Source organism: Taeniopygia guttata, chromosome 3 (assembly GCF_048771995.1).
Source record: "Taeniopygia guttata chromosome 3, bTaeGut7.mat, whole genome shotgun sequence".
Classification (NCBI taxonomy): domain Eukaryota; kingdom Metazoa; phylum Chordata; class Aves; order Passeriformes; family Estrildidae; genus Taeniopygia; species Taeniopygia guttata.
In genome coordinates, this window is record NC_133027.1 from 100,017,296 (window position 1) to 100,043,270 (window position 25,975).

The 25,975-nt window shown below is 38.8% G+C and overlaps 1 protein-coding gene and 1 long non-coding RNA gene across 2 annotated transcripts in view; one reads left to right on the plus strand and one right to left on the minus strand.

Moving 5' to 3' along the window:
* The window catches only part of LOC140683800 (uncharacterized), a 32,830-nt gene extending 26,588 nt beyond the window's left edge, over nucleotides 1–6,242 (minus strand). The window contains exon 1 of the long non-coding RNA XR_012055308.1: nucleotides 6,083–6,242. This is a non-coding gene — a long non-coding RNA (uncharacterized lncRNA). The remainder of the gene's footprint in view (nucleotides 1–6,082) is intronic.
* THADA (THADA armadillo repeat containing) overlaps nucleotides 1–25,975 on the plus strand; it is a 506,671-nt gene that overhangs the window by 107,009 nt on the left and 373,687 nt on the right. Inside the window, exons 32-36 of the mRNA XM_030269014.4 lie at nucleotides 8,329–8,741; nucleotides 9,097–9,218; nucleotides 10,640–10,712; nucleotides 12,501–12,645; nucleotides 15,783–15,911. Coding sequence (XP_030124874.4) covers nucleotides 8,329–8,741; nucleotides 9,097–9,218; nucleotides 10,640–10,712; nucleotides 12,501–12,645; nucleotides 15,783–15,911 — 882 coding nt within the window. The remainder of the gene's footprint in view (nucleotides 1–8,328; nucleotides 8,742–9,096; nucleotides 9,219–10,639; nucleotides 10,713–12,500; nucleotides 12,646–15,782; nucleotides 15,912–25,975) is intronic.

Below are 25,975 nucleotides of genomic sequence, written 5' to 3' on the forward strand. Positions count from 1 at the left end.
GCTCTGCATAGGCCTTTCCTACATTATGATTATTTTCTGTAAGTGATTTGTTGTTTTGAATTAATAAAATCTGTCTCTTAAAGTGCAGGATAGCCCTTAGAGAATTTACTTCACAAATTCAAGAAAGTCATCTTTAAAATGTTGGCTAAGGAAGGCAGGGAGTAATGGATACCAAAAGCATCTTGTCCAGCTAAAAATTTACTGCTGATTAAATGATGATTATTTATCTTAAACAAAACCAAACAACCCAAACCCCAGAGGCAGCACTTCCACCCATTGCTGCACTGGGTGGAAGTGCTGCCTGATTCATGTCAGTGGGAAAAGACTTTTCTTTCATTGAGGTGATAGGCAAAATCTAGAACTTTTTTCTCAGCTCCTGATGTGTCTGAGGGCTTTCAGATAGGCTGAGACAATACATAATGCCAAGACTATATAAACTTAAAAGTATTTTTATTCTGTTATCAGTTGTGGTTGGAAGCAAGCCTCTAAAAAAAGGGAAAAAAAGTTAAAATATAGAAATACTATTTTAACCTTTATTGAGAGTAAAGGAAGTTCTTAGCAGGTATAGGATTATTTCATGAGCTAATGTCTAATGTCACTATTAATAATTATTAATAGTGTCCGGGGAATTTGTTCTTGCAGACCTCTTTGATATATTTTCTCCACATTAACTGTTTTTATAGATCAGAAACCACAGATGTCTAGGGCCTTTTCATTCTCATGGGAGAACAAAGCAGTCCTCCTGCAGAGGATATTCTGGCACTTCTACCCTGCTTCAGATATTACAGAGGAATAAAGTAGCATTTGTAGGCATATTGGGGTGGGAAAAATGACCTAGAGTCCAGGTGAGAACATGTTCAACTTTAGGTGTGTATATGATTATTTGCAAATTCACAAGTTTTGATCAGGAGGAGTTAGAAGCAGAGGTCTGTAGAGCTCCAGACTGATGTGTGCATGTCAGGTTACAAGCTTTCCTGTGCACTCAGAGATGGGCTTTGCAAGTGGTGGAGTACCGGACTCTGGTGTGATACACTGTTTCACTAAATAAGATTCCTCTGTTGAATATATGAACTTCTGAGAGGACCTGTCACAGACATTTCTGCCGTCAAATCTCCTGAAAATTGGTGTTTGAAGCAAAAAATTACTGTGATGTGCAGTGCTGCTAAGGCAGGAGCCAGAGTGGTGAATTGCAGTGAAAGTTCAGATCTGGGATGCTCTGTCTCTCTAACAGATGAAGAATGCCACAAGACAGAGTGGTCAGATTTTTCTTCTTGCTCACATCTTGAAAAAGTTTTCTTGTAATATTTTGTTATTTCATGAGGGGAAAAACGGATGCAACTCTCTGTAATGTACTTGACAGATAGAAGGGCATTTTGGCCAGGGTTGTGTTCCAAAAAATGGCACTTGTTGATAGAGCTCTGTCAGTGTCAGTGAAGGAGGATGTAGAACAGAAGACGGAAAAGATGAAAGAAAGTTTTGCTAAAGATAATCCTGCCAAATTGTTGCTTTATCCTGTATATATGCTGTCAATCTGCTGGCTGGTTTGGCCTGTTGTCAAGTATAGTGTCTTCAAAATTCAAGTTTGGTGGGAAAGAGAAAACATTTGAACAAGATGTCAAATAGGATAAATCTGTGATTTAGGAAAAGATCCCACTTGTAATCTAACTAAGCATTTTTCCTTTCTATATTTGAGGTGGTAGGATTTATAAAAGTTCTTGAAATTAACCAAACTTCAGTGTTGTGGTTAACTGTGGGAGCAGTTCCTTAGTATTTACATGATAGATCCTCTTCATAGAAAGATTGTTTTGATACCAAAATGGAGTAGCCAGTATTCTACTCTTACTTATTTTCTTTCCTTGAGTTTTGCAAAAACATAATCCCATTTTCTTGCTGTCTTCCAAGTACCTCAACCTTCTGTAAATGTAGGTTAAGGTTCTTGAATTCTTCTTATGAACTAAAGAAATGGTTGCAAAAAATACTGTGCACTATACATGTGTGTGTATGTGATCAGAAACATGACGTATTATTGCAACTGTCTGCTGGTTTTGTCCTCAAATACAACAAAATACTGTTTTAAGTAACATACAGAGCAAATACCATTCCTTTATATTTGTCCTTTTTAATTGGAAGTTATAAAATACATTGATAGAAATAATATGGGTTATTTTTAATTGGAAGGCATAAAATACATTGATAGAAATAATATGGATTATCAAACTTATGCTTTGCAGTGCTTTGCAATGCAAGCACAAATTGCTCTTTGCATAGGAATCTCTTAAATGTTTGCCCGAATCACATGATTTGTAGGTCTTTTAAATAGCATTTGAAGGCTGTGGTCACGTTGTTTTCTGTATCATAGTTCCTAATATTTTCTGATTTTAGAAAGAAGGTACATGGTAGCCAAGTTTTTCCTGCAGGCTAACTTACAAACGGAAGATTTTTGAATGATAAAAACCTGACAGGGATAACTAGGTTGATTATTTTAGCCATACTTTAATTTCCTTTATCTAGATCCTTAAGAAGTGTGGCCAAAGAATTATTTGAATAAAAACACTGAGAGCTTGTTAATGTGTGTTTTGGTTATTTGGTCTAATTAGATTATACTTAAATTTACTCTTAACAAATTGAAGGCAGTTTTTTTTTTGTTATATCAGAAATTATATAGAGTTTGCTGGTATATTGACTGTGGCACTGGGTAAAAGTTTTTATTTTGAGTAAAGGAATGGAAAGATTTAAAGCATTTATAGGATGATCCAAATGTGCTGTGCCTACTAACATTAAATTAGATGAGTTGAAAGGAAATATTTTTAGGTACTTAGTGTTCTAATTCAATGCAGACAGGAGAATGAAGAAGTTGAGGGTGGCATTGTTGGAAGTCCAAGACACACAGGGAGTTGCCTGGACAGTAAAATGCCAGTGGCAGAACAAATCAGGGATGTTAGGATGGTCCAAAAAATGACCAAAAGTTAGTGTGAGGCAGAAGAACAAAATGGGCCAAGGCTGAAAAGAATACATTTTTGTAGAAGGGAGATGGATATTGCAACACCAACAGCTGTCAGAGAAACGTTGGAGGCAGAACTTGTGACACAGGGGGAGGAGGAGGAAAGTTAAAGTGTTTTTAGAATGATGGCAGAGACAGTGATCAGAGGAGGGTTGTGGAGGGTAGGCACAATACTGTTGGAATGCTGTGTGGAGCAGGGAGTATGGAAAGTTGTTTCATGAAATAAGTGACACTAGGGGAAAGTGGACTCAGACATGCTCATTAATGTTAGTAGTTAAAATTCTGTCCCCATGTGAAGACAGAGACTGCTCGTCCTTTCAAAATCAGGTTCTCTTGAGATTCCAACATGTACCACTGACTGACTTGCACTGTCTCCATGGGATTTTATGATTTTATATTAATGTATTCTTACTGGAAAAGTCAGTGCTAGGCCAAGGAGAAGCTGTAAAAAAAAAATATCTGTAAGAAACATAGCTGTTTCAGTGTCCAGATATAATGGGATATAATTTTTTCCCCCTTCTTTTTTCCTTTGGAAATTTTCCCTTAAGCTGTACAAAATGCAATGGGATGCTTGTGTCCTCAACAATAAATTATGTGTGGATTCTGGTAATCAGTCATGTTTGTAGTTTTGAATTGTATTGGGAGTTCTGATGCCTAGTCTCTGATGTTGAAGAAGTTGCAGATGTCTTTAAAAGAAAACATCCTGCTTAAAATATGCCCTTTTTATGATCATCAACAGCCACCTTAGTATGGCTGTGTAATGAAATTGACTTTTCTGTTCTCTTTGTGGTTTTATTTCCATTTAGCAGTGACTTTGCCTAATCCACTTTTAATAAAAAGGAAAAATACGAAAGAAAATACTTTTCCTTAGTATTTGTCTAGGAAAATCTCTTCTTGGCACTGATTACCTCTCAGCCTACTCCCTATTCATATGATCTGTTCAGATGTCTGTGGATGGTAGTTAGAGAGTGGATTTTAGCCTCAGTTCATAAACAATTGTGCTTTCTTGCAGGTCTTGTTGAATAATGATGAATATCCAGATTTTTGATGCTCAGAGCCCCCTCCCATAACAATACACTGCAGGCACAGCAACATTTTATTGCTACTCTTGCAATTTTTGTCTGCCTTTGCAGTGTCAGTAAGTTTTCTGATGCTGGTAGTAACTTCCCCCCATTTCTGCAGCTTTGTTCTTTTTTTCTGGAGCCTCTGGAGGGAACATGGAAGATGGTTTTGATGCTGGGGGGCCTGCATACAGGATTTAATGTCAGTATTTATCTAGATACAAATATTTAGAGCTATACTAATCACATATACAGAAGGAAGCCCCTCACACTGTAATGCCTGATGATCAGAAGAGTTGTCCACTTGGCAGTAGCTAAATTATCACTGTGAAATTACCAAATCCTACAGAAATGTATCAACTCTGCAAGAAGGTGGAGCAAGTTAAGATTTAAACATGGAAGGAATTCAGATTACTTCTCTCACTTTTGAACAGACTGTAGTGCCTCTGAGATGAAATAGCAGCTGAGAAGTCCATCAGCTGATGGTTTGTTACTCCCTGAGCAGGGACATTTTCCTGTATGTACTTTGGGAACAGAATGAATAGATCCTGCCTGCCACTGCAGGAAAGAGCAGAAGAAAGGCAGGGTGCAGGTTTGGGAGCTGCTAAATTTTGAGGAGGTTTATAACTGGAGATTCATCCAGTCTGCTAATTCCATTCTGCTCCTGTTCCTTTCCTCTTTATTTTCAGATAGTGAAAGACCATTTTACTTCATACACATGACAGAACACCAGCCCGTCAAACCTGATGGTGTGACATGGATGATGTGCGCGTATGTCAGTGTGGGGGACTGAGGATGTTTGTGTCGGGTGTTGAAGAGAACCAAGTGGTTGTGTAAGATGTCTCCTGTACTAGAGGCAGGCTGAAATTCTTCCTGTCCCACAAGTGAAGCAATCCTTAAAGGGTAAAAAATAAAATTAAATCCACTTAATTCTTGAGGGCTCTTTTGCATCTGTCAGCATCCTGGAGAGAATGCTGTTTGCCAGGACCCTTCTTTGGTCAGCCAAAATTTGTTCTCCCTTCTTGCAGCAGCTGGTCATTCAAACTGTACGGTGATGTTTGTTTGTAAATAAAAGTATGTTGTTACTGTATCTTAACAACAGAGGCTGACATTTACTTTGGGAACCAGTGTGGTTTTCTGGTTTAGTTGGATATTTTGATGTAAGCCAAAGGAAAGAGTTTACTTAAAGCTAAGCAGATGAGAAAACATTTACATGAAAGCCTGGAAAGACTTCTTAGTGATGAAGTTGAAAGCAGGAATATTTCCACTGCATTGTAATAAGACAGGGGCATTCTTTCCTTTTATACATATTTGTGTGAAAAAAAGAGTGTTGGAGAGCATGTGGAGCACAAGATGAATGCAGAAGGATTTGCTTTCTGGTGTGCTGAGGCTAAGCAAATATTCAGACAGTCTTATTTTGCTGGCGGCCTTGCCATTGAGACATCCAGTATTAAAGAGACTTTCTGTAATATAGATGAGCCACAGTGTCCAGTCTTTCACAATTGCATGGGAAAAAAAGAAGTCATCCAGAAGGCTTACAAAGCAGAAGTATTTGATATATACAGAAAAAGAGGATCTGTGGTACTCTTACATCACAGTCTCTGTAAGCTAGTAGTTCTGGGAGTGAGTAGCTCCGCTATGTTTTTTGTATGCAAGTAGTTTTCCCCTTCAGAGAAAGGGGAAAACATAAAGATAAGGACATAAAGATAAGTTGTGCTGGCCTTGCAAAATACAAATGGAAGTTTGCTGAGTTGGAAGGTCAGTGCATGGCCAGCTCCTGGAGTCCATGACAGGGTCACCACTCTCTCTGATGTTGAGTTGCAGGCTCTGGCAAAGTTGGCAGCATTTACAACAACAAAGTGGAAGACACTCTCCCCCTTTCCCCTGATTTTTTTCTCCCTCTCTTGCTCTTTCTCTGTATCTCTCAGTGTGAATTTAATACAACTCTCCCTTTCCCTGCTCCGGAGCTTTGACCCTTCCATCCTGCCAGCTTTCCCATTACTGCTTGCATGTAGCTTACCTCAGTGTAAAGCAACGTGGACAGGAGATGAAAGCATTTCTCTTGCAATATTCTTACAAATACACCCTTGATTTGAAGAGCTGAGCCAGTTGCAGTGTGTGTTGCTGAGGGCAGCTGAGGAGGGGAGCAGGCAGGAACCTGAGCGGGTGCAGTGCTCTGAAACTGAAGCTGTTTCTCTTCTTGAACTGAGGTGTTTGACCTTGAACCTTTCTCTTTCAGCTGCCTGGGATTATTTCTGTTGTTAAACTGCTGTCTGTGGACTCAGGCTGTGTAATAACTGAGACGAAGGCCTAATCCCTCTCCAAGGCAACCAGACAGTTCAGAAATTAAGGAATTCTGGCAGTTGAATACGTGTCGTGTGACACGGGCATTAATGCTACTTTAGGCTGTGATGCCAGTGTGTAAAAGCAGTGTGTTTGGAGGGGGTTTAGAAATGTAGCAAATAAAAGATACAAGTTTGCATTGCTATGAGATGGAAGTCAGCTGTGTCATGTAGAGGATAATGCTGTGAGATGGCTTTGCACTGATACTGGAGTTCTCTGACTGCATCAAGTCCCTTCAGAACAGAAACTGTAGTGAAAATGTGAATGACAGAGCTAGCAGTCGGGCAGTATGTCTGAGAATTTTGTACAAATACTACATTTCTTTGAAGTGTGTCCAGAATTACTCAGAAATGGTTGTCTTATGTGCTAGACAGTGTACAACCATGTCAACTTTCTGTGTAAATGTCAAACAAATTAAGATGGTTTTAGAAGAATCTGAATATGAAAGGGCAGGATATTTAACTGTAAATAGAAGGCTTAGGGAAATGTCTTCATGGCCAACAAAATGAATCTATATTTGTGCTGTGGCTTCATGTCAAATTCAGGAGTTTAGTAGGACTATTTGGACAGGCTTTTAGCAGTGCTCAGTGTTTAATTATAAATAGCAAAGTTACATGGAAATTAATTGTCTTCTTGCAGATACTGAAGAAATCTAAGTTTGTTTAATCTTTGTATTTGCTTTTAGTGCACCTTTAAAATCCTAAAATTCCAACATCCCTTGCACTAGAACTGTTCTCTGTTCTTTTGTGATTTTCCTCTACTTGCACTTGGATTTTGTGGAGTATAGCATGTTCATTTTCTTGCAGTACAAGCTATACAGACACCAAACTGGGCAAAATGGTTTCAATATCATAAAATTGTTTAAAATTCCTGCTGATGATGGAGAAGGTTGAACTCAAGGCACATGAGTATTTCAGTCTATGTGGTGTGAAACAGGACCATTGATGACTTCTTTTCTTTCATTTTGTGTCTACATTGCCAGCTCTGCTAAAGCCTGAAACCCTCTGGTATCACAGATGGCAGTGGCCTCTTTGTTCGCTCCAGGAGGTGGCCAAGCACTAAAGAAGGTTCTCAGGCTGTGCTGGGCCATGTGGACAAGGTTGCACCAGTGTAAATGGTGAAATATCACAGTTCCTGTGCTGATGCCTAAGAGAGGTTACAGTGCAGCTCCTTCGTTTTCTTAGCCATGTTAACTGTTCAAAATGAATAAGAATAGGATAAGTATCTTGGGTTTTAAATTGAGTAAATTCTTTAGACTGATACACACAGGACAGGTCTATTTATCTCAAGGGGGCATCTTCTTAATAGCAATTTTCTCTTACTAAAATTATGAAGGCATAAGATTTTCAATGTTACCAGAATGACCTCTGTCATAATTTCTCCTGATTTAAGTTGCAGCTGAGTAGTCTGACAGACAGCACTTTGTTCAGTCTGGTCTCTGATTTTAGAGCTAACTATCTGCATTTTTTCCCACATATATTTAATAGTTTATTTGTGGTAATCGCTTTCTGCAATGGTAGAAATGGTAGGCTTGTACAATTTGCAATATTATATTACTAGCTTGATTGAAGTAAATGCTTACCAAACAACTGTAATTGGTAAAGATTGCAGGCAATCTGCAAGGTATTGTAGCATTTTTAAAGTTGTTTGAAACTTTTAACTCATGTGTTGAGTAATCATAGTTCTCAGAAAACTTTTGTGTCCTTGTGTCTTTTGCTTTAAATAGGAATACATGTGATATCTAGAAAAGCATTTTTATAATTTGGAATCAGTTTAAAATGAAGGAGAACTCTGATTTTCATTTCATGCCTGAATTTACCTAATGATACCTTTTGCATACTTGATATATGTCAACTTTATAGTCTGGAGCATATGGTAACATCATGTGTTTGTTCACTTTACTAAGTGTTACTCTCATTCCAGGAGTGCAGTTGCTTGGCTTTTGGGAAGAGATGAAAAGAATAATTTCAGATTCTGAATTGGTGTCTGGTATTCCCTATTCATCTGCAGTACCAGGACTGATACAATATCTCCAGAGCATCACCAAACTTGTAATATCAGTGCTGTCAGTGACTGCAGGTTCTGACATGCAGGGCTGTGGTTCAGCTGCTGCAAAGGAAATGGCCAAGCCCTCACTGTCAGTAGCTCTTCTCCTGCACTGTGAGTTCCATGAAGTGCGTCTGCTGGCATTGGAAGCAATACTGCTGTGCCTGAAACAAAGAAATTCCAAGCAGATTGCAGAAGGAAGAGGAGGTGTATTATGTTTACCCACTGATTTGGAAGACACTCTTCTCACAATGGCTCTGAAGGAAACAAATCCACAGTGTTTTTGCAAGGTAAGAGGGTGTAACTGCTTTTTTATTGGCATTTTGTATGTTTTCAGTAAATTAATGTTTTTAATTTTTAGATCACATTTATAATTTTCAAAGATATATTTCAAACATGCATTATGCTTTTTAAATGGTAGGTGACTAGTTGGGGTTTTTTGACACTGAACAGGAGCTGTGCAATAATTTTGTAACAGATGTTCTTGTGTAAAAGCAAGAACTTCCTCTTTCCTTTCTTAGAACTGTCCAGAGAGAATCCTTTTGTTCTTGGAGTGGAGCTTAAGTCAGTGTTTTATTGATCTCAAATGTGCACATTCCTGTTGAGACTGTCTGTAAATTCTTTGTTTGTGAATTGTGTCTGCAGGTGCTGGAAATTCTTTATAATATGGATCTCAGAAATGTGCTTCCAAAGACTGAATGCTCTATAAAAATGAATCCAAATGAGCTCTTAACCTGGAGTTTAAACCTTGCAGATATCTCCAGCAGGTATGGTCTGTCATGCATGCTGAAATACTTACATTTTTAAAACTTTCAATGTTGAACAGTAATATATTGGTTTAGGACTGCACTTTCATTTAAAAATCTGTGTTTCAGAAAAGAGAGTGTGGATTATTTGAATAAAGTTGGTTCATGAGAATTTTTCAGAGAAGTAAGACCTTTATCTGAATTACTAAAAAGGCCTAGAAGTCATATTAGCATCCTGTAAATGTCCAGTTGTACAGTTCCTGAAACTCCATCAAAATAAGAAGTTACTTTGTCTGTTCAGTGACAGCCAGTGAGCATAGTTCTTCCTGAATGGTAATTGGGGAACACCCACTTTACTGTAGAATTAACAATTAGTATTAATGATCCAACCATACACTCATTTGCTGTGAATCTGCTGTCCCTCCTATCCTGGTTTATGGGCAGATGGTTTGTTGAAAGAATTACAGATCTCATTTAACTTGTTGGATTGGCAGAAATGGTTAATCCTAATCCTTAGGGTTTGTACTCCTTATACAGACTGTAAAGTCAGCAGAAAGCATTGAAAATCTGGAGCCAGATTGTGGATCCTACTGAATTAGAAGCTGTGCCCATGCATTCATAATGGAATGCACAAACAGGCTTGCAGTGTTCCAACTAAGGGTATGACATCCTGTTTCTGAGAGTTTTTTAAGCCATGTAAACATTGCAGTCCAGTGTTAAAAGCATTGCACATAGAGGGTATAGAGTGTGGAACAGCATTTTATGGCTGGGCATATTTGCTGCTGGTTTGCACCAAGTTGTTCAAGTTCAAATGATGGGTTAATCATCATCATTTGAATCATCATCACCCAGTCATTTCTGGGATGAAGTAAGATACTGCTGGTAAAATAACACTGATGGGTGCTGTTAGAGGGAAGTGGCTGAAATAGCAGGCCTTGCTGCTCAGGTGTTGCCATTCCCCATGGTGGGAACAGGCTTCAGAAGCCATAGTGCCAAGAGCCACATCCTTAGATCCTGCTAGGCAGCAGGGAGGCTTGGAAGCTGGCAGTAGGCATATTCTGCACTAGGAGCATTTCTAGCAGCTGTACAAGAGATATTCCTGCAGCTAAACACCAGCTTCAAGGGATGCATTTGTTCACAATTTAAAATAATGTCTGGTTTATTTAACTCAGGTTCCATTTTCAAATGTATTCTTCTATGAGAAGCATGTATATAGAAAATAAGCATGAAAGAAGTGAAAGTAAGGGCATGTTTCATTTGCATGTCAGCTGAGAACTTAGCTAACATCTAGATCTCTAATGTAAAAATTTCAAGTGCTCAGCTTAAATAATATCCTTTGGTGATAATCAGAAATAATTAAGAGCTGGCTGGTTTTCTTCTAGAGATGAAATGATGACAGAAATTACTGGCTTTTTGATATGTCCTTTGCCTTTTCTTCTCAGCCCTGAAAGTCAAACCATAGCTCTCAAATTTGCCTCCAAATTGGTTATCCACCTTTTGCAGAACCATCAGCAGGTAAGGGAAATTGAGCTGGTTAACAGTTTTGTAATTCTGGAGTTTTTAATTATTGTATTAATATGTCTTTTTTAAGATCCAAGCCCCAAACTTGTGTTTCTTCATCATTTTTGACATTCATCATTATGTCTTCCTCTTGGAATACACTTCCATGTTCTGAAATGACACAGCCATGAATATCATCTCAGTACATCCCTCTCAAAGGAATTGCAAATTAAACACATACATAAATATTTTGATGGAGTTATTTCAGCTTCTAAGCTCATCCAAAATGGTCACTATAATGTAGAAAGGGAAATGCCTGTGGTGTTTAATGCTTGTTCTGAATCCAGCTCATTTGCTGAACTGCAGCTTTGTTGTGGTTGCTTGATTTTTGGAGAGCCCACAGGAGAGCACATTGGGTGGGAAGGCACGAAGCTGAACCAGTGGTTGGGTGCAGTTCCCAGCCAGCTCAGATTTCTGTTGATTTTAAATTGTCAGTCTGGGATGTCACATATGTATATGTAGAGCAGTGCAAAAGCAGCTTTAGTGCTAGGCGTTTTAAAAAATATTTTCAGATCCACTTATTAAACAAAACTCTTATGATCTGTTTTAAAAGGAAGAGTATTTTCCTTACAAAGCTATTATTTTTTATAGAATGAGCAGCAGAATGGATTCTTACTATATGCTAATAACCATGTCTCATTAAAAAAAAAAATCAGATTTGCACACAAGAATTGAGAAACATGAATTATGATATTAAATATTTTTTTGTTAAAGGCATAGTGTGAGTACTTAAAGTTAACATAACAAAGAGGAATTAATGAAAAGTACTGTAGAAATCTTAAATAGAAATGGTGCAGCAACTTTCTCTAAGAAGCATATAAATCATGGGAGATCTAAAATATACCTACAGAGAGAGGTGTTGGCATTGGGAAAGACCAGGTATGTCAGTTTTCCATCTAAATTCTTTTTTCAGGCTTGCATTCAGTATTTACATCTGTGGAAGGGATTTTCTCTTCCATGAGGTAAAAGTTAAGTTCTGTCTTTCTAGATAGTCCATCCACGTGTCTGCTTGAAATTTGAGTCATCTTGGGAGATACTTATTTTTTGCTTTCACCCTTTGTAGAATCTGTAGGACATGCTCTGGCTGTGTCCCTTTGTGCAGTGCAGGTACATAGCCCTGTACCAGGCAGAACGAGGCAGAGTATGACTGAGGTTTCATTTATTCCTCAGTTGATGAGGTGGGTTGAGATGTGCCTGAATGGCATATCCCAGAGGTCATGAGCAGTGTCACAGGGTCTAGCTGGAGCCCTGTCACTTGTGGCGTCCCAAGGGCCAATACTGGGCCCAGCATTGTTTAACTTCTTCATCAATGACTTGTGTGAAGGGGCAGGTGCCTCCTCAGCAGTCACTGACAGCACAAAGCTGGGAGGAGTGGATGGCACCTCAGAGGGCTCTGCAGCCCTTCAGAAGGACCTTGGCAGGCTGGAGAGATGGGCAGAGAGGAACTCTGAAATTCAGCAAAGCACCACCCTGTTTGTCCTTGGCTTGCATGTGTGGAAGGATTGAGGACACAGAATTATGCTTTGACTTGTGTAGTCATTGGTGAGTCTGCTGTGAACCAGCAAAGTCAAAGACTTGCCTGTGTATACTAAAAGAAAATTTCCCAACTTTTAAATGCTCACATGGGTTTCACCACTTTGGAAAAACTGGGCATTTACTAATGAGCAATCTCCTTTAGGCAGGCCATAGTTCAATGTGATGGTAAGAGGTACATCATACTTCTCACATGTCTTGTGCCTTCAGATTTCAGAAGAAATCTTGAAAAAATGGGTTCAGCTCATAGTGTATTTTTGTGGAGACGAGCAAGAGACAGAGATGCTGTTAGCAGCTGCTGAAGTTCTTAAAAGTATAACATCATTCCTTCTGAGCAGTGAGAAGCTCATTCTGGGTAAGTAGCTTGAAAGTAATTTTCTGGATCTTTTTTGATGAAATCCATTAATACATGATTTCAAATGTATATGTATGCACAGTCAAAATATAATTACATCAAACAGAGGTTTTTGAAAATTTTAATAGGATTTAATTACTAAACATACAGATTTATTTAAATTCTGGCAATAACTCAACAGAAGGGGCACATGAGATGTTGTTATGTCTCCAGGTCACTATGTACTGCTGTACAGAATTACTGGCTTGCAATTGTTCTGTGATTTGAGTCTTTCTGCAGTACTCTGATGGTGAGCTGGACATAGTTTAGTTTAACACTGGGAGTGTAACAGAGCTGTGCTGGCTGGATGTTGAAATGAAGGGCTTCAGTCTAGAAATGAGGCGCATTCTACTATAAGAATGATTAATAATTGGATCACATTACATCTCCAGCTGTAAGGATTTTTGTTTTAAGTTAACATTAGACTGTGTCTCTAGAAAACAAAGAAAGAAGGAGAGCAAACAAAACCTACATGGCCTTATTCAATGGTACATTAGTGACTGGGAGGCAAAGCTAAGTGCAACTCTGTTTTGTTATGGAGAATAGATGGGGGTTTTCTTTTAGCTTTTTTTTTTTCCCCTCTGCCTTCTGTAAATAGAAAACAGGGGGATTTTGTGACTAGAGGGCCAGGAGATATGCAAGAATAAGTAGTACTAGATAATAAAGAAAATATTTTGCATCCTGAACAGGACAGACATTTTTAGATACTTTTAACCCCATGATACTTCATTCCAGTGTAGTTATGTAAATGTTTTTAGTTTAAGTAGCTTCGGTCCATCCATGCGGCCTGGATACAAATATCTCTTATACAAAAAGAACAGTATATTTCTGTATACAGTATAATCTGTAGATGGTGGTTTGGGGAAAAATTAGCTATTATTTTGAGAAGTTCCGTTTAAGAGGTATTGGTAAATTTCACCAGGGCTAAATCTATATGAGGTAGACATGGCACTATTAAGTGTTTATAGTTTCAGCTCTGGAAATCTTAACCTTCACCATCTAGATAAAGCTCTTCATAATACAGACATCATTACAATTTTATTTCAAATGAAGACAATGGAAGTATTGGAGTAAAAAACTCCCAAATGCTGTGCTACTCCTCTGTTATTATATGGATGTGGTCCATAGATGATGGACAACAGTTTCCTCTTTGATGTTGTCAAAACAGTTGCTGATTTCCATTCTTTCCAGTCAGGCAGATGTGAAGGTCTGAAATAAAAAATAGCAGCAGTTTGTATCCTGTGTAAAATCCTAGCAAAACAAATGAAAACAGACAAGTCAACCAAAATAAATGCTCCCCAAGCAGCCCAGAAAATAGAGTCCCAAGGCCTCAGTGGCCAAACCATCTGAATTAGCTCTTTACTCTGAAAATTAATCCAGGGGGAGAAAGATGCAGAGCTGACCCTTCATAGTACCTAGGATTGTCAATGTGGGGATCTTCACAACTGTGAAACTGTCAGTACTGCAGTGAGGAGTTTGGAAAATCAAAGGCATGGGCTGGTGATCAATTGTAGTGATATAACTCAGAATAATTCCCTTAAAGGGGTTGTGTGCATGTAAACAGCTGTGACTTCCATGCCTTCTTCTGCATCAGCTTGCTTGACAACATATAGTAAAAAGTAGGAGTTAAAGGAAACTGTGGTTGTATGAAATTGAGTTGTAGTCAGTCCCAAAAGCTTCCATTACTATGTTCCTAAGAGAAAGAGGGTGAATACAGGGTGAAAAGAGGGTCTGTAAGTTCTGGGTGACCACATCATCTCTTCATCAAGCTGCTTGAGGGTTCAGAAAAAGTCTTTATGCAAATTCCCTTTGCAACTTCCACTGCTTCTGGAGATACGGTAGAAACTGTATCACTTGTTTAGGTGGGAAACCTGGCTACTGAATCTGTAAGGGAATAATTATTCTGCCCTAGCTGTACCAGTGTAACATTATTGAGTGCGTCATGCTAGGAAGAAAGCAACTTCTTTATGAAATAATTATACTTCATGACATTGCAACATAGGGAAGTTACAGGTAATACAGGAATGCTTCTTCTGCCTGTGTAGTAAAGCCTAGAGCAATTTACTTTGGCCAGGCAGTGAAATACAGTTGTCTGGCTAGCCTTGTAATACAAATCTCGGATAAAACTGCTGAAAACATGGTAGAAGAAAATCAGCAATGAAACACAGCTCTTGTGTTGTCTGTGGTCACCAGAAAGTACTGTCTAACAGCTGGCTGCATTTAAAAGTGAGCTAACAGTGGATTCCTTTAATCAGGATGTTCAACAAGACCTGAAAAGTCAAGTTAAAAATACCCCAGCAAACCTAGGAGTGCAGACGTGTCACTTGAGCAAGGCATGCATGGTGTGGCAGCAGTAAATGGCCTGAGGGTCTGTAAGGGAAGCATGGCTTGTGAGATGTGGATTGTCACTGGGATGGTGTGTCCTGTCTGCCTGCTTGGGCGTTACCACACCAGCACCTCCCTCTTGGGCACTTCTCTCTGGTTAGTCTTAGCTGTGTATGTGTCATCATCACATGGATTGAACTTGTTTCCAACAGAGAGTGGGTGTAAGGCTGGCAGGGCCTGCTGGTCAGTGCTGGGGACAGGTGGATGTGGGAGAAGGAGGTGATGGGTAGATCCCTGGAAGGTGTGGTCAGTTGGTCTTTCCAGCTGGAAGTGGCACTTCTGTCCAGCACTACTGGCAGCATCTGAAGAAAGCTTGGTTTGGCAGCCTCTGCTCCAGGCAGACTGCGGCAACAAGTCCATGATCAGTGTGTTGATCAGTGATAAATCTGCAGCCATGGAATTTTTGAAGCTGCCGAACAGGAATGCTGCACTCCTAGAAATTGTAGAAAATGGAGAGCACTCCTGGCTAAAGTTGAACCCAGATCGAGAGGCCCATTCTCTTATCTGTTGCCCACTTTTTAAACCAAGCTGAGTTTGCCACCTAGATAAGGTTCACAGATCCTGAAAATACTTTGGTTGTATTGCCAGTCTTTTTCCCAGTGATTTGCCAATGCCTTTCATGTCTGGTGTTTAGGTGTGGAAACAGAGCTCTCTAAATTCTTTGAATGCATATAAGAAATAGAACTCTAATTTTTCTCCACAAATAAATATAGGACTGTCTGATACCCTTGGTCTGTGGAAATGTGTGATTCTACTGCTGCAAAATGAAGACTCGGTAGTAAGGGATGCTGCTGCTGAAGTGATACAAGTGGCACAGTCAGAAAAAAAGAGCAATGAAGGAGGTATGTTAACATTATTTTTAAATATTATTGAATGCTTGGGAGGTGAAAGTTGTGTCTTCTCGTCACAAATTTCTTGCTAACTGTAAGGTACTTCATCCATCTCCTATAAATATGTATCATAAAAAATAACAGTAAATTTGATGCCTACCATGCTTTATTATTTTTCTTTTCCTGTTCTTGGTTTAATTTGCATATGATTACATGGAGATGTAAAAAAGACAACAGCAGGACTCAGCTTTATGGTTTGTGCTGTGATGAGTCACTAGTCACATAATCTCAGTTTGAAAGTTCTTTAATACCAGCTGTGGTCTAATAATGCAGTGCAAGACACTCCTTGAATCCCACGTTATTATAATAGCCTAATCACAGATAGGAATCTAGGAAGTAGTATTCAACTCATTGATTCATTATTAGACCTTGAAATCCATTTAGATTCAGATCAACAAAGACAATTCACAGCATACCCACAATGTGCTTTTAAGGATGTGGGCCTTTTTGTCTGCTTGCCCTAATTTACTCAACCCTGTTAATTTTAAAATAGCCACAAAACTTGAGTAGGCTTAACTAATTAATGTGCTTCACTTTGAGAGTCCTTGCTGACACATTCTTCCATGTTGTGAATAAATTAGAGCTTACTACCAAGCTCATCTCTCTCTGGTGGTCCCTGGTCTGTGCTAGTCAGTAATGCCTCTACCAACTTGTCTGCTTAGTCAGCCTTCTCCATGTGAACTTCTGCTAAGTTGGAGATAAAGCAGCTCTGTGCTTTAAAAAAAATAAGAAAAGGTGGTAAAATTATGTTTGCCACTGTTGTAGATAGAAGTGGCCAGGAATCTGCACGTGTGGCAAGTACGGTTGTGAGCTGGCACTGTTCAGGCACTGAGCTGTGCGGTAGGAGAAGGTAAAAGGAGGGATATGGTGTGGACAACTTTCCCGTTCCTGTTAAATCCCACAGCTCTGGTTCCAGCACTGGCATCACAGCTCTGATAGTTCCTCCAGTCCCAGCTACAGCTGTGTTGAGTATCAATGGGCTCTGTGTGCATGTGCCTCAGGTCCTCAGTGCTGGCCTTTGGGGCATCTGCAAGTGTCTCAAGATGGTACTTTCTTTGGGTGTGCCAAATAATGCAGTGCTGGATTGTTTCTCTGATTCCTGTATCTTCTCCCTTCTTCCCTGTTGTATCCTGGTGCCAAGGGATATTTTCCTGTAACTGAATGAGAGCTCTGCCCTCTGTCTCCTAATTAATACTAAGGTCACCTCAGTGCTTGCTCTCATAGCTTACCACTTGTAAAGCTGAAGTGACCATAATTGAGAAGATAACATAATAATTGTTTTTTATTGCTATGTTCCTATTTAGGATAGAGATCACGCTCCCCAAACTTATGCTAACCCCTTAGTTACACTTCTGTGCCTTCCTGTTTTTTTCATTTAAACTTCTTGCAATGAAATGAATGTCTGTCTTCTGTGACTGGAAAAGAATGCTGCATTTGAAAAGAGATAATTCAGTTTCCTTTCATGTCCATCTTTGGCGTTCCTTCCTGTGATCTTTTTTCCTCACTAAACTCTTCACTTTTTGTGATTTGCTTTCTAGCTTTTGGGGGAGCAATGTTGCCCTTGTGGTTTTTATTTATAACTAGATTAAAATATGCTCATCTTTGTATGTTGTTTGCTTTCATTTACTCCCCTTCTTTTCATGTTCATGTGAGAGTATGCAGTATGCTTGTGTCTGTAGTTTAGACATTTCATGGATCACCAGACCTCTCTATCGTGGGAATTTTTAAATTACATTCAAATATCTGCCTTTTTTTTTCAAGTTTTCATTCCATGAAAGTCTAATTTTTCATCACAGCACTGACTTTAAGATAACTGAACCCACAGACTGAAATTCATAGAAGCTGTGAAACAGCTCTCTTTAAAATTCATACTTTATAACAAATTACAGGATATGGTAAATTACCTGACTTTTCATTTCCATTATACAATGATAAATTAGTATTGTGGCCCAGTAGTTTTGTCATGAGATCAGAAGGATGGCTTGAGATCAGAAAGAGGAATGGGTGTTTAGAAACCTGTTTTCATACATTCTGTAATTGTTTCACTTTTATATTGTTGCCATTACCACTAGCTAACAGGAGAGGGTAAAGAGACAATTATAATTTCAGCTTCATTTGTGCATCAAAAGTGCTGTGTCCTAGTAGCCATTATATTTCCAGAAATACTGCACTGTAGGAATAGGTGGTGGTGTGTTTCATCTTTTACTGCTGTTAATTTGCCATACAGACAAGAGGAATGCTGTTCACAAAGTACAAGCTCTGAACTTGCCAGAAATTTTGGTGCTAGCATCTTCATATCCACTCCTCACAAAATCCTCTTTTCTCACTGTGTACACAGCATGTAAGGGAGGAGTAGCCTGTAGCTGCCTTCAGAAGAATTGCATTTATTGTTAGCTTAGGGAATCAATTCATAAGTGCTTCATTTATATTGAGATCCAGAAGAATCTGTGATTATAGCCTGGCAACTGCCCCTTCCCTTCCTGTGTAATACAAGCTGGCATCTTGTTTTCATGTGGAAGAGTAGAGTAGGAAAGGTTATGTACTTGTGTGTTACAGTCAGATCAAGGCTGAATTAGCATCCTGCTCAGCAGAGCAAGGTGAAGTTGGACTGTTGTTAACAGTAGCAAAGTTATTTGCACAGACTGTTCATAGAGCTTTTGTAGCATGGTTCTCCTTTTCATGCGTCTTGCTGAATAACAGCAGAAACATGTAGCTGTATGATAGTGTCAAATAATAGCTATTTTCATGTCATTTATAGATGGTGAAACTGGAGGCAAATGATCCTGTCTATTATAGTGTGCTTTCACTTCCAGTAACAGCTCCTATCTTGTGTAATTCTTTGAAATACAGCATGAGCTCTTGGAGGAGAATATGAACTTGGTTTCTTGTGGTTCCCTTGTGGCTTTTGGTGAGGGCAAAACCCCCAGTCTCCTCAGGTAACTAATCCATGCAGCTTTGGATCACTCAGATCACAAAAGCAGTAAGCTTGTGGAGTCAGAAGTGTGTGGTAACATGTGATACAGCAATCCTGTGGAAATTGCAGCCCCATTTTCATTTGGAAGGAGAAAAGCTCAAAGACCAAATGCTGATAAACTGCAGGGCTCCTATCCTCACTCTACCCTACTATTTACCCCCAAGCAAAAACCCTACAAGCCCTACTGTTTTCTTACAGAAGGCAAGGACTTCTACTGTTACCAGAAAAGTTAACTTTTAAAATTTATTTTTTTCATGCAGAGAAGCTTGTTTTATGTTTTTAGTGTGGGCAAAAGGTCACATTTAGTAGGGGAAGTTACTGAGGTTGGATGTTGGCAGTCATCTTCTGAATAGAGCAGGTCAAGCAGAATCCTGTCGCACCAGAAAGGAGAAAAGCTTCTGTTTTTCTTGCTAAAAATACCAACTTAGCAGGTAGTTAAGGTTTTCCTAATAAGTGGAACAATATAAACCCCATCTGTAACTCAAGGTATTGTGTGTACACTTTGTTGTTGTTTCCTCATGCATTGAGGTGTAAACCTCTGGCGGATTGTTTTATTCCTTTTAGTATGAGGGAGGGTACAGGAAGTATTGTATTCAGTGTAAAGGTAGAATAGTTGCTTTGAAATCTAATTAAATTAGTGACCCATGGCTGTGTAAAGTCTAGACCTATTCACAGCAGCATTTTTTATACAAGAGAGTTACTCCTTACATGAAAGATGATTTAAGTTGGGGAAACAAGAGTGTTTTTTCCCTACTGGTGATTGCTTTGCTAAATATTCTGCAAAATTCAAGTAACTGTGTTAGAATAAAAGCTGTATTTATTGGTGTCACTTTCCTCTATGTCTTTTTTTTAAATCTAGAGAAGAATTATATAAAGTAAAGAGCTTGTCAGTATTAGAGAAGTTTGAATAAACTTATTTTTCTACCATTACAGCCAAGCCAATCAAATTCTATAAAATTCTATATTGAAAAAACACCTTTAGTCAGCTTAACCTTTATGTTGGTAAATTACCAAATTAACCTTAAATGAGTTTAAGAGCATATTTAGTGTCATCAGCATTAGCACCAATTTAGCTGATTTTTAAAATTGAGCTGAATTAAGCTTAGATGAGCAATTAGATTTGCAAACTTTAGGAAATCTTTTGAAAGTGCCTGAATAATTTAGCAGCCTGAATACTCTTCTGGAATATAATTGAGGACTTGAGGAACTTTCTGCTACTTTTGTTGTGAAATAGCAGTTTTGTACAGTGATGAGCAAGTGAGCTCCTGGGCTCAGCTGTGTGGCTGCAGCAGAGCTCCTGCAGCCCAGGGCAGGTAAGCGGCCCCCGCTGAGCACCACCCTCACTGGGTGCAGTGGGAGCATCTTTAAAAATCAGTCTAATGTTATTGTTACAGCTCTGTGGTTTTGAGTAATTCTGAGCATGATGTAGTCAGTTTTAATCCACTGGCTAAAATTTCAGATACGTTAAGTCAGTTCCTTTGGTTCCATTTCACATGCTTAAGAAATAAGCAATAGCTGATACTTCTGTGCATACTTCTGTGCCAGGAGTTTCTGAGCAAAAGGCAGAGTTCTCTTTTCTTCTCTTGATGGTTGCTCCCTTCTTAATAGATTGTACTTTTTATTTCTGGGGAAAATAATCAGTGAAAGTGGCAAGTGTCCTGCTTTTTCATTCACCAGCAAGGGAAAAATGAATTTATTAGCTGGCTGGTTTAAAGATGCTGACTCCACCTTCTGAACTGACTTTCCACCGTCCTATTGGGAAGGGGTTGGCACTAAAGAGCAGATTGAGTTGAGATTCCTGTGGAATCTTCACTGCTGGTGTTGACTCTTTTAGTGGCCCACACCACTTCAGGTTTATCTTACTGTTTCAGACATGTAGGAGCATTTCAGCAACTTTTATTTTGTTTATTGGCCAGTGAGTATAAATGTGTGCTAATGGGGAAGTTAAAATGTGCCGCTTGAGGTGGTGGTGGGGGAAGAAAAAATATAATTTAATTAGATTGAAGGACTAAAACATTTTCAAGATATCTCTGAATTCTCTTACAGATTTAGAAAGACTTTAGACCTAACCATCTGACTGGGTAGAATCTTTGTTTGTGAACCACGCTGTCACTTTGGCATGGAGAAGAGCAAAGCTGCTTGTTGCTTGCACCTCAGTTTTCTTTTTCACACATCATTAGTGTAAAATTCAAGGCAAATTCAAACTAAACTTCTTCATGAACCTAGAGTAGGCGTGGCTATCATGATTGTGAGTTGGAAGAAGGTTTATGTGTGAGGGTTTTTTTTGGCACAGTGATGGTGTAAATAAGCCTTAGTAGAGGTAGGGAAAGTTAAGGGATTACTTTACTATAGACTTGCTACATTAGTATTAGAAACAAACAAGGGGAGAAAAAAATCCTGCTTACATTTATTTTTCTTGTTCTTGTCCTCTAAAAATCTTCCTTGCTGAACCTAAAGCTGTGCAAAAGGTTTCATACATATGTGCCCTAAGAAGATCTAGTAAATCACTTGAGGAAGAGATAAGAGATAAACAGTCTGTGTGATGTTAATGCAGCACAATGGTCTGGCAGTCATCATCAACACCACAGGTGATATCAGCAAATCATGGGTGACTGGCATGATCCCAAAACTTGTACCCCAAATGTCCTTTACAACTAGTCTATGAAGCATTTCAGGACAAGTGGCTCAGATTTCATCTACTACAGTTGCTAGTGAAACAGCTATGAGTAAGTGCTGGGCAAACTTAATGGACCTTGGTAATGTTTAAATGCTAAAAATACCATTAACATTACTGGTGTTTAGCTGCACAATAAAAGCATCCTACATATTTCATGGGAAACAGAAAATAAAGATATTTTACTTTATTCATTGCCTCATTTGCTTGTTGGCATTTGAAACTGTATTCAAACTATTCATTAAAGTAAGTGCCAACTTTGTCCATAGCAAAAGGGGCTTTTCTTGCTCATGTTTATCGTTGGGTAAATGCATTAAATAGATTTCTTAAAGCTGTAGTTCATGAGCATGTCAAGTTAACCCCCTCTCCCCAGACCCGTTTACTTGCCAAGTGCTAAGTCCATGCTGTGGGATTGGAGATGGGAAAATAACTGGGGGTTAGAACCTGTGCCCCACTGCTGTGTGCAATATGCATATTTTAAGTCGCTGTGTCTCTCTTAATGAAATAAAGAAGAGATGCCAGCAAACTGTTCAAAACTCTCCTTTTCATGTGATTGATGTGTTCATCCTCTTGCCAGACTAGGGATAGATTAACCATGTTTTGCTCTACTTCTGTGCTGGTGTAGCCTTCCAGTGAGGCAAGTGGGAGGACCGTGGTGAATAAAACAAATGCCAGGTTACTCTGATCCTGGACAAAGATTAGCGTGTAGGGTTCTGCTTTTCTCATGCACTAGGTGACTTGCCCTGATGTTCAGGTTAGGCTAATGGGCCTCTGAGGCCCCAGACAGCTCCTTTAGTTGTGGCTCTTAAAACCAGTTCTGGCAGCTGCTGGGCTTTGAGGAATAAGTGGTAATTGCCCAAACATAAACTAGGGAATTGCATGCATGCAGACTGGTTTAAGGATGCATTAACCAGCAAGATCATAGGTGATGAAATTTCCTTTTTCCTGATTAAAGTCAAACTTGGGCATTTTTTTCTCTATTCTGACATTTGATTTTCCTCTGTTTAGAGGTTTGATGGAGGGAGGGGTTACAAAAAGCACAAAGTCAGAACCTGGCTGTAGAAAGAGCTTGCTGACACTACTGCCTGGAGCTTTTCCACCAGCCAGCCTGAGAGTGGAGTGGTTGGTAGTGCTGTGGTGGGTGGCTACAGCTGCACACAGAAGACTGAACACTTTTCATTCTAGACTTGCTGTGATTCAGCTCCTATGGTGTGGAAAGTTAACAGGTTCCCTCAAATGGATGAATTTCAGGTCCTTGCTAATGCCTTGGCTAGGTAAAAACAGCGCTTTGGAAAGAACATTTAAAATGCACTTACTGCCTTCCATGATTTTCAAGCTGCCTTGAGAATTACTTATAATTTTGGAGTCTGTTGGTGAGAAAAATCTCTCAAACAGATCTTGTGATATGCCATGGGTTCTTGGGCATGGTCCAGAAGTTCTCACAGTGTTGTCTGGGTTACTAATGGAAAACTGCTAATCATATTAGCCAAAATATATTTATGTTCCCTGTACTGGGGACAATTGGAAAGAAGGTTAATGAATTTTTTTTCTGGAACCAGCTCAAGGATTTCTTCTGCTTTGTGAATATTCTTGATAAGTGCATTCTGATAACTAGATGTGCAGCTCACTAAACAGAATTTCTACGCCTGCTATGAAAGAGGAGTCTTTTGAGTTGAATGTTAGGATTTAAATGGGATGCATTTATCCAAATGGCCTTTAAGCAGTAGAAAGCAGAATAGACATAGACAAGACCCATCCAGGCAGAAAAGAATATGAAAAAGATGCAATACAGTCAAAAGCAGAAAAAAATCACAGCAAAGCAGAGCTGCTTCTATTGCAAAATTATTTTTTTAAATTTTAAGTTTATTTTCAGAGGATTGTGTGTGGGATCTATGTGATACCCTGTTACAAGCAATACATCTTGAGGCCTCAGTGGAGAGGTGTAAAGCAGTGGCAGCAGTTTGCAATGTTCTATTCAAACACGGTGTAGGACTTTGTATTGAGACACTGTAAGGTGATGAAATCTCTTCAGTTCAATAGATAAGGCCTGTTGAGGACAGGGGAAAGGTCAGACAGCTGTGTGTGTATTCTGGGAATGCTCTGACGTGGGCCTGGCAGAGGAGGCAGTGGCTGCTGCCCAGAATGACCAGAACACTCTGCAGGGTGAAGTGCACCACATGTTACTGAAGAGTAGTATAAACCATGAAGGGGAACATCACTGATAGACACCCTTAAGCTGTCTGTAATTGTAGGATCATAAGTAGATGGGGTTCAAACTGAAAAAAAGACACCATTCTCCTTAAAATGTTCAGTGTTCTGCTTAAGGGACTCTGACTCTGGCTGCATCATTTTAACCTTTCCACGTTTTAATGGTCAATACTTCTCATGCACCTGCATGGAGAAGGATTTATGTGGACAGACAAATATGTAATGATGACCATTTAAATCTTGGGAAACTAAGTAAGTGGCAAATACCTGTGCTGTTTGGTGACTACTTCTATGATGACCTCACATTTAAGAAGTTTCTTCCAGAGAGCAAAATGACACGTGGTAGAGATTATGAAACACTTACTGTGGCTAGAAGCTGTAATTTGGGGTTTTTTTACATCTTCTGTAGTAATTCTAAGAAGGTAACAATTACAGGTCAGTTGCAAGGATGAAAGAATTGAGGTCTAGGAGTGTAAATGAATTCATCTGGTCTTTCTGCTAGAATAAATTCAGGGCTGTTTCAGAAGCAGATTTGACCTATAGCCTGGTTGCATAATATTTTTATGCTAATAGGTATATTTTGTGTCTTTGTAATAGTATTTCTGTTATGTATGACATTCTACTTTTGCATCCTTAAAATATCTCCTATTGTTATGAAAACTTCTGGAAGATCTGATTGGAAAGTAATTAGGTCTTAAAATTGCATTTATAGTAAGATTGCTTCCTGGTTTAATGGTGACTCTTGAATAATGTTTAACGATCTTCCTTAGATACAGAGGGAGAGTTGGCTGAAAATATGGCTTAAATATTTTGTTCAGAAAACTCTTTACTTTTGGGCTCAGAGACCCATCAATGAATTTGCTGACTGCCTGTTTTTTTTCTTTCTGTTGCGAGTATAGAGTAAGACTGTTTGTTATCCACAGCTTACCTCCTAAACTTGGGAGTCTTTATGTGTGAGTAAAATATTAATGAAGAAGCATTGACTTGAAGCCAAAGTGAATACACATGCTCCTGCAGTTCTTTATGAAACTTTCTAAGGTTATGAAGCCAGGCTTTCTAATAAAAGTGTAAAAGTGTTGTTCCTGTTGGCTTAACAAGTTTGTGCCCTTTTGATATGAGCAATATAGCACATTGACGATCATCTTCTGCTTTGAAAGCATTTCACGTTATTTCTGAGAGAGATCTATGGTTTTTAGTCTAAAAAAATTGCTTTGATTTTTACTCCTGATAAATTATGGAAGAAGCAAGCAGCAGTCTCAATTATCTTCATTGAAGAAGTAATTTTGCAAACTAGGCCAGTAAACTGTGCAAATTCAGCCTCTGCAGAAGTAAACAAAAACTGAAGGACTGGTCATATTCTTCTGAATAGAGCTATTTTGTGCTTTCTCTAAACAAGCTGGAAGTGCAGAAGACTGAGTGCTTTGGATCAAATGTACTCTGCTCCACAAGAGCTTGACAGATTGTCAGGGAAGGCCAGGGGAAAAGAAATGGTACTATTCACCCTACATTGGCTAGTTTTTACAGCTAGGCCAGGAAGAGTTGTAGGGATTTGCTGCTTTGGTTTCTTGTTTGCTTTTTGTAGCTGGCATTTACATTGCTAATTGTGGGCATGCTAATAATCAAGAAAAATGTTAAGCTCTTCAATCATATCTAGATTAGTGAAATATTATTTTAACATCATTTAGATTTATTTAGAGATGTAATTGATGTTGTGTGATTGATGAAATTTGCAACAGCTGGCCTGTAGTCTCTATGACATTTTGCTACTGTATTCAGCTCTTGTTACACCAAGGTTCAAACATTTTATTTTAAGAAATTGTCTCCAATTTTGTTAGTTAAAAATACTGAAATGAAACTTACACTTACAATGTTGTAGCTTTTTTTTTGTCCTTTATCTGTAAAAATGAAGTCTGGGCACAAATTGTGGTATTTTGCTGACCAGTTGCTGCAGTACTTTTATTAATACTGTTTCTTCAGTTTCACTGGTACTATGATAGGATAAAGATGTTCCAAGCAGTTTCTTTTTGAAAAAACAATGGCTACCTGAGTAATTTAATATAAGGGACATATACTATTAAAAAGTAATTTTTAAAGCTAGATTATATTGAAAAGTAGCCAAGCAAAAATAGAAAAGAAATCTTGTTACTTCAAGAAGAAATG